This window comes from Camponotus floridanus, unplaced genomic scaffold (genome assembly GCF_003227725.1).
Source record: "Camponotus floridanus strain SB8 unplaced genomic scaffold, Cflo_v7.5 scaffold3, whole genome shotgun sequence".
Taxonomy (NCBI): Eukaryota; Metazoa; Arthropoda; class Insecta; order Hymenoptera; family Formicidae; genus Camponotus; species Camponotus floridanus.
This window is the reverse complement of record NW_020229436.1, coordinates 321,651-335,258: the sequence shown is the minus strand read 5'-3', so window position 1 is coordinate 335,258 and position 13,608 is coordinate 321,651. Positions and strand designations below refer to the sequence as shown.

The 13,608-nt window shown below is 35.4% G+C and overlaps 3 protein-coding genes across 9 annotated transcripts in view; all 3 read right to left on the bottom strand.

The window, feature by feature from the left end:
- The window catches only part of LOC105257655 (kinesin-like protein Klp10A), a 32,509-nt gene extending 25,217 nt beyond the window's left edge, over positions 1–7,292 (bottom strand). For all 3 annotated transcript variants that reach the window (XM_020029487.2, XM_025410099.1, XM_025410100.1), the window contains exon 1: positions 6,615–7,292. In XM_020029487.2, the coding sequence (XP_019885046.1) occupies positions 6,615–6,681 (67 nt within the window). In that variant the 5' untranslated portion in view covers positions 6,682–7,292. The remainder of the gene's footprint in view (positions 1–6,614) is intronic.
- A 495-nt stretch (positions 7,293–7,787) lies between these two features.
- LOC105257680 (mutS protein homolog 5-like) lies at positions 7,788–12,057 on the bottom strand. Its single transcript, XM_020029485.2, has 12 exons — positions 11,887–12,057; positions 11,056–11,591; positions 10,568–10,738; positions 10,249–10,453; positions 9,955–10,156; positions 9,542–9,778; positions 9,301–9,439; positions 8,772–9,135; positions 8,445–8,657; positions 8,197–8,337; positions 8,025–8,095; positions 7,788–7,912 (listed from the first exon to the last, which is right to left on the bottom strand). Exons 1-12 carry the CDS (start codon positions 12,055–12,057, stop codon positions 7,804–7,806), a joined length of 2,559 nt encoding a protein of 852 aa, XP_019885044.2. The 3' UTR covers positions 7,788–7,803.
- A 574-nt stretch (positions 12,058–12,631) lies between these two features.
- The window catches only part of LOC105257654, a 71,252-nt gene continuing 70,275 nt past the window's right edge, over positions 12,632–13,608 (bottom strand). For 4 of the 5 annotated variants that reach the window (XM_011268421.3, XM_011268423.3, XM_011268425.3 and 1 more), the window contains one exon: positions 12,632–13,588. In XM_011268421.3, the coding sequence (XP_011266723.1) occupies positions 13,402–13,588 (187 nt within the window). In that variant the 3' untranslated portion in view covers positions 12,632–13,401. The remainder of the gene's footprint in view (positions 13,589–13,608) is intronic. The other variant, XM_011268427.3, reaches the window with a different exon arrangement.

The window sequence follows — 13,608 nt, the reverse complement described above, 5'->3', positions numbered from 1 at the left end:
CACATGCACTTAGGGTAAGCGAAGATAAGCGATCCGCGATAAGCCGATGATCGATACACTTCCGGGGGTATAAAGTGTTCCAGGTTGCAATTATCGGTAATTGTCAAGTGACTGATTTGATCCTTGGGACACAACTAGATAAAAACTTTAACACGCATTAACCACGGATCACACACGGATTATACACGCGTGTGCGTGTAACCGGCTATTGGCAAACCCTTGCCTTTCTTGGCGACCGGCCTGACTCATTCAACGACCAAGAGAACGCGTTAATAAAAACCGTGCCGATTGTCTTATAAAAGAACGATCGCGCGAATGTTCTGTCAACGATATAAAAATATCGAACGGTACAATCGAAGAAAATTGTAAAATATCAATCAGCACAAGAAAACCTTTTAATTAAGAGTAAATTTCTTTTTCTCAAAAACAGAAAAAAAAATAATTTCGATAAAGAGGGATATAACAAAGAATTTTTGCAATTTTAAATACAATTTTAAACACAACATTTTAACGTAATTAGCTGTAAAAATATTCAAAATTAAAAACTACAATAAAAAATAACGACATTTTTACTTTTACTTTCGTTAAATTGATTATATGAGCAAACTATTTTATTATATTGTTCTTTTCCGAAATTGTTGTGAAACATAGCAGATTTAAAAACTTCTTGTAACGTTCAAGAATATGATACATAGATTCAACAGAACATAAATGTGGACTAAAGTTCGAGAAATTTTATGTATCCGACAATGTTCCAACAAAGAGGCGTGGATGAGAATGTATGTATAATGCCGAGTTATGATGAAGAGCAGCAGAAACGAAGGTAAACACCATTATTACGTAAATATTGGCTGACTTGGTGTTCCCAGCGTAAAGTCATGAATTTATATGGAATAAGCACATCGCGGAACGCGCTATTCCCTTTAATTCCGAGGCACTCGACCACGGGAGTTCGCGCTGAGATACGACCGCCGTAATTCAATTTCGATTTGTACACACACGGTCAGCCGGAAGTCGATTGGTTCTCATCGCAAAATTTCCTGGCCACACACGATAGATAAATGCGATCGCGCGGCAGCGCTGGAAAGGACATCTTAAACTTATAAATATAAACGCGTCATATCCAGATGCTTAACTCCGATAGCTGAACTAATTTACTTTCAAATATATTCTTGAAATATAATAGAATTTATTAACATAATAAAAAGAGTTGCTAATAATTATTGTAACTTATTGTAAATTTAATTGCCATTGCGTAATAAAGACCGGAATGTAAATTTTCGCTTATTACTATTATATAATATTGAATATTATTAATATAATATTGAATATTAGTAATATTTAATATATATTATACAATATTAAATTTGTAATTTTATTTTCGATAAATTATTTGAAATAATTAATTTCATTTGCGGGTACAATTGCAGCTGCAATTTAAATATCTAAATGTCAATGGATTGCTATTGTGACAAACGAATAAATAGCGACAAACTCCGTCTCACGATTTGAATCCCAAGGATAAGTGGAAGCCTTAGAAATATTCCGCGTTGGCGGGCTAATATTGTGCAAAGTGTACGACACACGTGATATGAAATAATCGAAGTTCCCAGACATGACCGCATAACGAGTAATACAGCAGATTATAAATAACATCATTCTGATGAACTAATACAACGTTCGATCGAGTAACACTTTATCATTTTCTAAAATTAAAATCATCCAAAATATATATATGTTACAAAAATTTGCAGAATAAATGCATATGTATTTTCTACTCAAAACGATAAAAAAAAATTAATAATTTCTCATACGATCGTAAACGAACAAATGAAGAAAGAAACTTTAATTTTCAATAAATCAAATTAATTTTGTTTCAACAGGAGTGCCATTGAACGAAGTTTCCGCTAAGAAATTTAATATTGAAAATTGAAAAGTTTCACGAGATAATACATACTGATCTCTTGTCATATCCTCGAAAGAAAAATAGACTCTAAATTCATTATAGAATATGCCACTTCAAGTCTTAGTTTTAGGTCAAGTCTCCGATTACCTATACGAAACTCACACGGATCGATACCTGGCTTCTTGGTGTGTTTCGCAACACTCGTAAAAGAATTAATAATGTCAAGAATCGTGTGGCGCGAGAAAATGCAACGAATTCGCTTGTGTCTGTAAAAAGCGGCCTCTCAAGAGCCGTAAGTTATATATATTGTGTGGGAGGCTGTCCAACCAAGCACCCGTTGCTAATATCGATCGTGCCACGTTTACAATGTGTATGCGAACGACTGAAGTCCGAAGTGTCCGAGGGTGGTAACGTGTCTGATTCACTCGATCATGTTTCTGGCGGACCAGGTGTGCGCCGTGAAAATGGCACTACGCGACATCGCGAAAACTGAATACGAAACATTACAGACAGAATAAATCTATTATCTTTAGCGTACTCTAAGTGATAAAAAATTTTAGTTTATCGCCAAAATTTGTTTCGAGAAAATTACCAGTTAAAAATTAAAGCTTCTTTCTCGTTAAAAGATTATAATTTTGTACTTGTGTATTATAATTTTGTGTTTAATGTAACGATCTTAAGATTATTTCCAGAACAAATGTGTGTGAACATAACTCGAGATAATGTGCATAATCCGCGTAATTAACGAATGTTCCGTCATTGTTTAATCTTCTATCACGTAATATAGTTAATGCTATGAAAAATAGATCATTGTTTATTAAAAGTTTATTTAGAGTACGAAGTCTGAATAAATAGAAAAAGCTCTACAATATATTTTGCATCGTTTTCTTTTTGATATGATATTTTGTATTTCATACAAAGTATAATGTACGAAGATGCTGGAATTTTTTTACAATACATCTGAATTATTAACAATTGCGTTACACTATTATACATAACAACTGCGTAAAAGGATTAACGCTCGAAAGCGCAACGATGTTTCTTCCCATGCGTGCCACAAATTTTAAGTGGTTAACAATAAAGCAATTCCCGCGCGGCCTTTAAGAACCTCTGCGAATTATAAACGCCCTGGTAAGCATTCGACGAAATACAAGCTTCGTATCCTACCGCCTACGCTATACGCGGAATAACTAATAAAATTTTTCGCGCTGAATTATATGAATTACGCCAACCTGCAAAATTAATCCCCGAACAAATCTCGTATCTAGTTTTAGTAGACTGCTCTATAAAAAGAAATGTATAATATAAAACAATATATAATATATAATAAAAATATATAATATATAATAATATATAATAAATAATATATAATAAAAAATATATAATATGTATAATAAAAACAATATGTAATATTAAAAAATTATATATATATAAAAGAAGGAAATAACTTTTTTCCACTACTTATCAAAAAAATTGTTCGGAAGAAACAAGTATAATTCACATATATATTTGATAAATTCCGAACACATTTTCACCTGTGGGAAAAAGTGATAAATTTTAGAGCGAACAAGCGGAGAGATGTAAAACTTGTACGCAGCCGTGAGTTAGGTTTAAGGAACTGTTGCGAATTATGAATGCCCTGATAAGCATTCAACGACGCAGGAGTCGACAGTGAGCGAGCGGCCGGTCCGTTTACGCGGAATATTTTCGCACGGCTCGAAAGAGAGGTAAATGTGTATTGTGTCTGGCGGGAGTGTGCTCTGCCGGATCAATTATGCTAGTCTCCCCTAACGCGCCGCTCGCTCGCTGCTCCTGCACCGTGTGCCTCTTGCCTCGCGAGCGAACGTAACGGTTAGCAGCGACGAATGTGCATCCGACGTGCAGACTGCACCGAGCGAAACTTCCGCGCTGCCTCGTCTATAGTTGATAAGCCCCCGCGCGTCGGTGGTCGCACTCTTTTTGAATTAAATATCGAAACATATAGCCATCCCCGCACGTGCTGTCAACTTTTTTTTTCAAGGAAGATTCCTGAGAGAATCAACCGAACTTTCGAGCGATATATAAAGTCGGAGATATTTGCGAGACTTTTTGCGGAAATAGAGACAGACGCGATAATGATTTATGGCAACCGTATACCGTACGTTACCGTTATATTTAGAGAAGCGTGAATGATAGTTCGCGTGAGCTTTTATATTTTTATAGTTTATTCCTTCGAAATGTTTTAGCTCTTCTATTTTTCTCGAAATTAATTTCTCGTAACGAATTAAAAAATTTACTTAAAATTCTGGCTAATAATTTAGATTAAATTTGATTTATCATTAATGATAATATTATACTAAAAAAATTAAATTATGTTCAGAGATATATTAAAAATAATATACGTTTATATATTTTACGAATACTAAACAGTCTTTTTCAAAGCCAACCACAGTAAACAGTCTTATAACCACAGTAATCTAAACGACACGATTATATCCTGCTAGCACGTACGTATGCCAAATGATCGATGCAATGTCACATATATAAACAATTACAGGATCAATAAGAAAACATAGATATATCGCTGACGTCAATTTTGGAGCTAATATTTCTGCTCTTCGTTTACTCAAAAATACTGGCTTCATCTTCGAAGTTCGCGATTCATAAAACAAGATTTTATCTCTAAATATTAGGAAGAGCACATAAACACATACATTATTGCTTTTCCCAATGCTCTCCGACATTTATATATAAAATACTTTACGTATATAACTTTATCAAAAGCCTTAGTATTTTAAAACAATCATCTTTTTTTAATTCTAATATATATTATTATTATTTAAAAAATACTTCCTTTCTTTTTAATTTAAAAAATTATAAAGAAGTTCGCGATTCATGAAACAAGATTTTATCTTTAAATATTAAGAAGAGCACATAAACACACACATTATTGCTTTCCCCAATGCTCTCCGACATTTATATATAAAATGCTTTACGTATATAACTTTATTAAAAGCCTTGGTATTTTAAAACCACCATCTTTTTTCCACACAATTCTAACATATACTATTATTATAAAATACTCCCTTATTTTTTAATTTAAAAAATAGTAAAGAAAGAATATAAAAAAATGTTTGCATTTTAGGAATTTATAAGTGACTGTGAGGAACATTTTGCCAATGAAATTGTCTTATTAAAGCGAGTGTTCTACCAATTCTGTACACAAATTTAGTCGCTTTTTATATAAAAAATTTTTTTTTACTTGGCAAAAAGTAGCTCGGTGTTTTAGAAATTAACGCGAACCGCGTTTCTCTCTCGTGACGCCACTTCGAGCTTCCGTTCTTCGATTACGCTAACGAGAACGTAACCCGCTCGCGTTGGGAGTTCGCGAGATTTTTGGTCTCGTTCTACATGTCGGGAACAACATAATACGTGGTGAAAGGAAGTGCCGTCTTGCGGCTCGATCGGCGGCTTGATGTCCGTTATTATCCGCCCGCTCGAAAAAATTCGGATGGCACGTGATAGGACATCCTTAGAAGCGACTTCGAAGAAAGCCTGATATTATTCTTTCGATACTCTTTACTTTTTGTCATCTTCATGGAATTGCCATATCCTACATCTCTTAGAAATTAAAATTGTCGACGCAAAAAAATTATCATGTATACAGAATAAAGAGCAACTTAATAACGCATAAAATTTTAACGGTACTATTTTATGCTTCGAAAAGTTTTTCTTAGAATATTCAACATCAAAATACGTAACATCCGTAAATACGTACATGCATAAATATACATGCATAGAGCTTTGAAAAATTTATACGGATTAAATGAAAAATTAATCTTCGCCATTTGTTTCTTCAAATTTAAAATTTACAAAAATTGTTGAATATTGTTTTGAGCTTGTAATTTAGCAACAATTTATCTTCACATTTTAATTAAAAAGCAATCTGTTTTAATTTTTGAGAATCTATTCGAAAGAATCAAACTCGCGCGGAAATATTAGAATATTTCTTGTATATTTACTACATACATTATAATCTCGATTATAATCTCGACAAATCATTGCGTAAACAACCTCACACATCGCGAACAATTCGAAAGTATTACAAAGCATAAAAGAAGGTATCGAAATCTCGACAAAAAAGGAAAACAAATATAACGAGGTCGTCGAAGACAGAAAGAGACCTCGTGCGAACCGCGGAAGAGAGCTTTGCGAATTTTCCCCTACATGGGAGCGAGTTCGGATGTACAAAAGACCGGTCGATGACGAAAAGGGTGAACATTGATCGGGCCCACGCGCGATTATCGTGCCTCGATCGGAATCGCATCGCCGCACGGTACGATTGGCCGCGTGACAGCGATCGCGGACAGAGACGTACGAGCGAGCTCGAGCAAGCGAGAAGAGAGAGAGAGAGAGAGAAAGAACGAGGACGAAACAATGGAAATCGAAGATATAAAGAATAGAAGAAATATCTCGAGATATTTCTGCGAGAGATCTCTCCTCTCGAGGTGAAGTATCAAGAGAGAAAGAGAGACGCGGAAATAAACGGAAATGAATAATCGGGAATGAAGGAAAGAAAGGAATTTCTCGAAGCGAAATAAGGCAAGCCGAGAGCGAGAGGGAGGAAGGTGCGAGACGAAGCGACTGCAACAGCGACGAGAGGGAGAAACGCGCGCTTAAGCTTAAGACATACATACGTAAAATAATCTAGGGATATTCTCGCACTCACCGTCGGTCCTCTGGATGTTTATGTTGTGGCCGACGTCGATGTTGCACGTACCGTGATCCATGGTCATTTAATCGGTCTCGCACACCGCGTTCGGCACCATAAAACGCGCCCGGCTTCTTCCGTTACTAGCACCGTGCAACGGGGTCTCGCACGCGGCCGATTAATCGGCTCCGAGCGAGAGGAAGAGAGAGAGAGAGAGAGAGAAAGAAACGAGGGACGAAGATGAAATCGCGCGACGACGACGGTTGACAGTTAACGGCAGCGTTCAAACTCGCGCGGCGGCCGGTCGAACTTCTCCGTCTCTCTCTTCCCTCCTCTTCGCTCCTCGACGACGAAGCTTTCCTTTCTCTCTCTTTCTCTACGCCCTAGGTCGCTAATCCCCGATCTAGGAACGGCGCTCTCCTCTAGACTTCAAGGCACGCCCGATATGTATCTAGTCGCGGTTCCCGTTCGTCTCCTGGCCGATCGTTCGCGCCGCGTCGTCGTCGTCCCCGTCGTCGTCCTCGAGATGGCAAGAGAGGCTCGGAGAGCAGCGTGAACGAGCGTGCACGCACACACACACACACGAATACGTACGTCCGCGAATCAGCCGAATCGTATCCGCGGCTTGGCCGTTGGAGTATCTATCTCGCGCCGAGAGGACGACAGGACGACCGTTTGCTTTCGTGCCGGGATACACTGCCAGTGTCCGTTATTGACAACGGAAGAGCTGCGAGGGCGCCAGCTCCCGGACGGCACGCGCCGATCGTGCCGACATCTGTCGGCGCGACGTCATTGGCGCGACGTGCAAATGACAGCGTCGATGACATCTGGGCTTCGCTCGGCGAAATGAGTACTGAACCTTCCGGATAAAACAGTAAACTTTATTTTTACGCACGTTTTCATACCATTTGCTCGTTTTAGGATTCCGGATTTTTAGATAATATTTTTAAAAAATAAAAATTCTTAAAATCTAGAAAGTTTTAGATTTAGGTTTTTTTTAAATTGTAATTCAACGTTGTTTTATAAAGTATCGATTATTATATTGAGGACGAAAATCCTCGGAATATTGAAGAAAATTATTAACTATATTAAAAAAGTTTTTGTCGTCTTTTCTATGAGAAATTAAATTGAAATAGTTCTTATCGTTAAATATCTAAATAATTCACTGTAATTTCTTCTTTCTTAAAATTTCCGATTTCAATATTCCTTATTTTTTTACAATTTGTTGTTGTTCCGTGACTTGACGAACCAACGATTTCAACTCTTCCAGATCAAAATTCTTAGATTCCAATAATCGTTCAATGATTCTCGTTGCTCTAAAAATACATAAATCACACGATTATTATTATACACTCACAACTGCAACAAATAAACTTAATTTTTGATCAAAAGTGTAAATATTTTATTATATCAAAATATAATTCTCACTTGTCTCTCTCTTGGCCTGCAGCTTCTGGTAGTCGTGGAGGTAACTCGTCAACTTTAAATTTTTCATACACCTGAGAAAAGTCCTCGACTTTTAGTGACTTTCATGATTAAATAATCAAATGTTATTAAATTATTTTACTTCACACATGTGAGAAATTTCTTCAACAATTACCTCTAATGCTCGCTTGACAATTCGTTCATCCAAACCCGCACTTCGCGCAGCTACATGTGCGAAACTACATGTCGCGTGTCCAGAAGTTATACGATAAAGATACGCCACGGAACCGTTGTTGTTTGTGACAAACTCGAAAGTCTATATAATAAAAATTTAATTATTAAGTACAAGTAAATAAAAATAAAAATGTAATAAATAAATAAATAATTAAAGTAATAAAATGAAATAAAAGATGCATATTTTACCTGTTCCTCGATTATCGGATTTTGCGGCAACATGCTCATTATTCGATGCATATGCGTGGCCACAAAAACGTGTGGGCAGTAAATACCGCGCTCGACAAAATTATTTAATACAGCTGCGAGCAATGACAAGCCACTCACCTCGGACGTCCCGTTTCCGAATTCGTCTAAAATGACGATAGAATTTGGCGTGGCCGCGTAGAGAGCGGAGTTTATCTACAAGATCGATAAATGATGAGTTCATTGAAAAATAGTACTTACACTTAACAATATATTTGCTCCTTTAAATAAATTTTTCAAGTAATCTTTTTTGAAAAATGCTATTTATACCTGTCGCATATCTTGCAAGAACATGCTCGCATTTAGAGCAATGCTGTCCACGGACGTAATTTGGGTCAGGATATGAGTCACTGTTCCTATAGTGGCCGATTTAGCCGGTACATAGCAACCGATGTGAGCCATAAATACAATAAGTGCAATTTGTTTGAGATATGTGCTCTTGCCAGAAGCATTCGGACCGGTCAAAATTTTTATGCGGCTCTTTTCGTCTCCGGAATAGGTGTCATTTGGAACGAAGGTTGTTAGAAATTCCTGCAACGGGTGACGACCTTGTTCCACAGCTATAATCTGGCGTTCCACCATATTCGGCTTTATGTAATTGTATTCTCGAGCAACTACATAAAATGCCAACAACCTGATAAAATAATTGAGGTGCCCAAAATTTTATCTAACGACCTATCTAAAGTTTCTTAAAATTTTAAACTGTTTTGATCTTTGATCTTTTTCTTACGATTTATATTATTATAATTTCACACAATTCTTTTTCATAAAAAAATCAAAAAGTATCTAATTCACTCACGTGTCTAATTCAGCGCACAATTGAATCGCATTAAAGATTGATGCGGCATGTTTATTTATATATTTCACGAGCTTCAGTATAATATAACTCTCTCGCTTGTTGATCCTTAATAATATATCTCCTACAGTATTGTCTAATTCTGGAACCGAGCAAATAAATGATTTATGCATAAAAAAACGATATTTTTCAAGCTACTGCACGTGTACATATATTATTAGAAAATTATATAACAATAAAAAACCTTTAGCACTGGGACTTTTATAATAACGTATATTATTGCTAACAAATTTGAATTCTAAATTCTCCAAATCCGCATTGTCGGCTGGTGATGGATTCCATCCAGTTATTGCTAAGAGATATCCAATATTCGGTATGTATACCATCTTGCAGGTTGTCACCGATGGTGGAAGATAATCTTTCATATCTTTCTCTCCCATTCGTGTCAGGGTCTCGGATAAAGTGCCTCTTATGTGATGCACTGCATTTATAATGGAAACATGATATACAAAATTTAGACGGTTGAGTGCACAAGTGCAACGATGTAATTTTTGGAATATCATTTGGAATATCATTTCCGATTCAAGAATTTCAATTTTTTTCGTAAAAAAGAAATATTTATCTTGAATTGTGCGAAACAGATCAAAATTAGCTTACATTTATCCAAGTGTGAATCCACGTTTGTTCGGACGATGAAATCGTTTTCGGATTTCTTTGAGCTAAAGTCCACTATATATTCGATAAAATATTTGACGTAACGTACTTCGTTCGTGATACTATCGACGATTTTACGAAACAGTTTTACTTTTTCATGGCGTTTTTCACATATATCGGCGATATAAATTATGGAAGATATCGTCTAGGTGAAATATAAAATAGAATGTTAAATAAACATATAATAAAAACATAATAATTATGAAATTATGTCGTGAAAAGAGAAATTTAATAAACCTTGTGCAATCGTCGCCAATCAGAAACTTTAGCTTGCTGCGCTAAATATCGATCCAGAATAACATTAGTCAAACGATAAATGTGTTTCAAACATGACATTAAATTTTCGACAATACTCTGGTTATCTGGATTAAGGCAAAACTCGACGACTTCGAATCTTTGATTAAGAATTTCGATGTTTCTTGTGGGATGTCGCAATGTTCTCCTACAATATATACATAAGTCTTTATTTAAAATATTACTTCATATAATGAAACGTTATATAAAGTATAATAATTATATAAAAAAATACAACAACAATGTGGCCATGAATACTTGCCACAAATATTGCGCTCCGGGTCGCGATTGGCAACGGCTCAGAAGGATGAATAAGCTACCACTTTGTTTTTTCGATGCCGCATCACCACACTTGAAAAGACTCGGATGATGTCTGGCGTGCACGATATTTAATGCCTCGTAAGTATCGTCATTTATCATGACAATGTCACGTCTACATCCCAATACACAGTAAAAGAATTAGCATATATTGTGAAATATAATCGCATCTCGTGGAAAAATATTCATATAAAAAAAATGTATAACAAAATCGAAAAATATAAATTTAAATTGCGATAATACAATTTATCCATTGTTAAAAAAATATAATTGCGAAGAAAGATTTAATTCGACAAGGAATCAGAGATGTTTTTTTTTTAATAAAAAACGATTCTCAGAAAGTTTTCAGTGAATTAAATTCCATGATTGTATCAAACATCTCATGTCTAACAATAAGATATTAGATCCCAACGTGAAGTCAGAGAGACTCACAATGTTATGCTAGTTAAAGATACGAAACTAGGTCTGCCGGAAGGATCCAACGCGATATTGCTCCAATGTTGATCAATGTAGATCAAGAGTAAACCCAGCGTATGTATCATGACGATCGATTTGAAATTCAACAGGCCCTGAAGAAAGATAAGTCTCTCGACGTTGTTGGCGTTTGCCGGCTCCGACTCGAGCTTGAGACATCGAACTCTGTGATAGCATCTGTTGAAGCCGTATTCCCTCTTCCGCATCACCCTCAGCGAGACCTGCGTCAGCCCCGCACTGCTCGTTCCCGGTGATCTGTTCAATTCGCTTGACGTTTCCGACGTTATCAAAGTCTCGAGCGCTGCAAGAAACTCGTCGGACGTACCGGAGATCGTGACGACATAACGCGGTTGACATTGCTTATACAGTGTCTTGGTGATGTTAAAATGAATATTGTCATCGTAGGTATCGTCCATCACGAACAATTCGGACGTGAGAATGTTGTAGTAGGCTGCGCCCAGTTGATTGCTCGACCAAATCATAGCTAAAATGATCTACGAAGAAAAATACAACTTGTATTTTTGTAATAGATATTGTTAAAATTCACACAATAAAAGCCATAAAATTCATTAATCTTACATACTTTTTGTTAAGGCGCAAATTTATCAATTTTCTCCAAGAAATCATATTACTACTATTTTATTCACAGAGAGCTAATATATTGTAATAATAAAAAATAAGTAAAATAATAATTGTGTGAAGGAGAAAATGAGAATGAGAAAAAATTTATCAAAATTATTTAAAACAGTTTGAAATAATTTTAGTGCATGAATTCGAAAAAATACTAGCCTCGTCTTTATCAGTAAAATTGTCAATTTGCATTGCAGAACCGTCATTGCTTGGTTGCTTTTGCACTGCAGCGATTGCCTGAGCTGTTGGAATACTAAACTCTTCTTCATCACTGCTATTTTCGTTTAATATTGATTCAAATTGCACTTGTCTAAAGTAATAAAAGTACATGCTGGCAATTAATTTTAAAAATAAGATGTAACAATATTTTTCTGATCATATATACACGTATACCGTAACTCATCTGTAGATGAGAAACTAAAAATATAATGCGATTTTAAGAAGACACGAGTACAATGAAAACATACACGTTAGCTAAAGAAGGGGTGGATGACAAAACATTCCTTGAGAAACCCGGCGAGCTCATTTTTTATTGTTTGTTCTGTGGACTTCAGATTCGAAATGCACGAACAATGCTATATGAAGTAACAACTACCTGAATTTGATTGTTAGTCGTGCGCCGATTTGGCGGCAAATTTCACACGAAGTATATTTAATATCTTTTTCTTCAGTTTTTAAAAGAAAAAGTAAAACGAAAAAATATAATATAAATAATTAAACTGTAAATGTTTAAATATAATACTACGTAAGACTCATAGTTCAGTTTTTTTATATGCATAATAAAAATATCAATAATTGTAAATATAATTGATATAATATAGTTCCTATAACTTTAATGCAATTTCTGCACATTTTTTTACCTGTTGAAAAAATGTGGGAAAAGGATAAAGAAAAAATTCACACATACTCAATAACAACATTATTCTTTGATTACATTACATGAGCAAATATCTGCAGTCGCCTGCAATTGTTACCTGTACATAATTACAAAATATTGCCCTAAACCTGTTTAAGTAATAAGTACCCGGTATTATTGATATTTTTCGCGACGCAATTTTATAACTGAATATAAAAACAATTTCGCGCGCGAAATGATGTAAGATTATGGTCTTTGATTCAGCTTTTGCTTTGTTTGTTAATACTTACGACATATATAAATAGTAAGTGGACGTATCAAGAATTGTATGGAACACATTTGGTTAGGAGTTAGATCGTGTTGTTACTTGTTACACATCATATATAAAATATTACTTGACATTAGTCTTCACGCGTACATAATGATTACCACGGTTGCATTATTACAATTACTGTTATATACATTCTTGTAAAGTACGGGGCTCTCGAAAAATATTTTCTAAATCGCATTAAAAAACCTATTTCTCTGTAAATTTTAATTATAAAATCTTATCAATTATAAAATCTCAATTTATAAAATTTCAAAAAATTTATAGCTTAACATTTCACATTTCATATATCTATTATGAAACATTTATATAACGTTTTTATATAGCTATCTTGCGGTAATTCTGGTTAAGATAAATATATCAAGTGTACAAAAATACATGAAGTCTCCTAAATTCAATATTTTTCATACAAAAAGATATATGAATCAGATCTTTTTTTTGCACAATTTTGTTAAGATCTTGAATAATCTTCAAGATCTGTAAAGGCCTTCTAACTTGGAATAGGCGGAGGTGATTGGGGATTGAAAGAAATAGGTCGATAGCTCTTCTCCCTCACGAAGGGCTGCACTCCGTTCAATACGAAACCGTTCATAGGGCTTCGCTCTTGTTTGATCGGCTGCACCGGGCTCTCGTCCTCCGAACTGACGGCTTCCTCGCTGCGTGCTGGGCTAGCCGACCTAGTTAACCGTTTCTTACT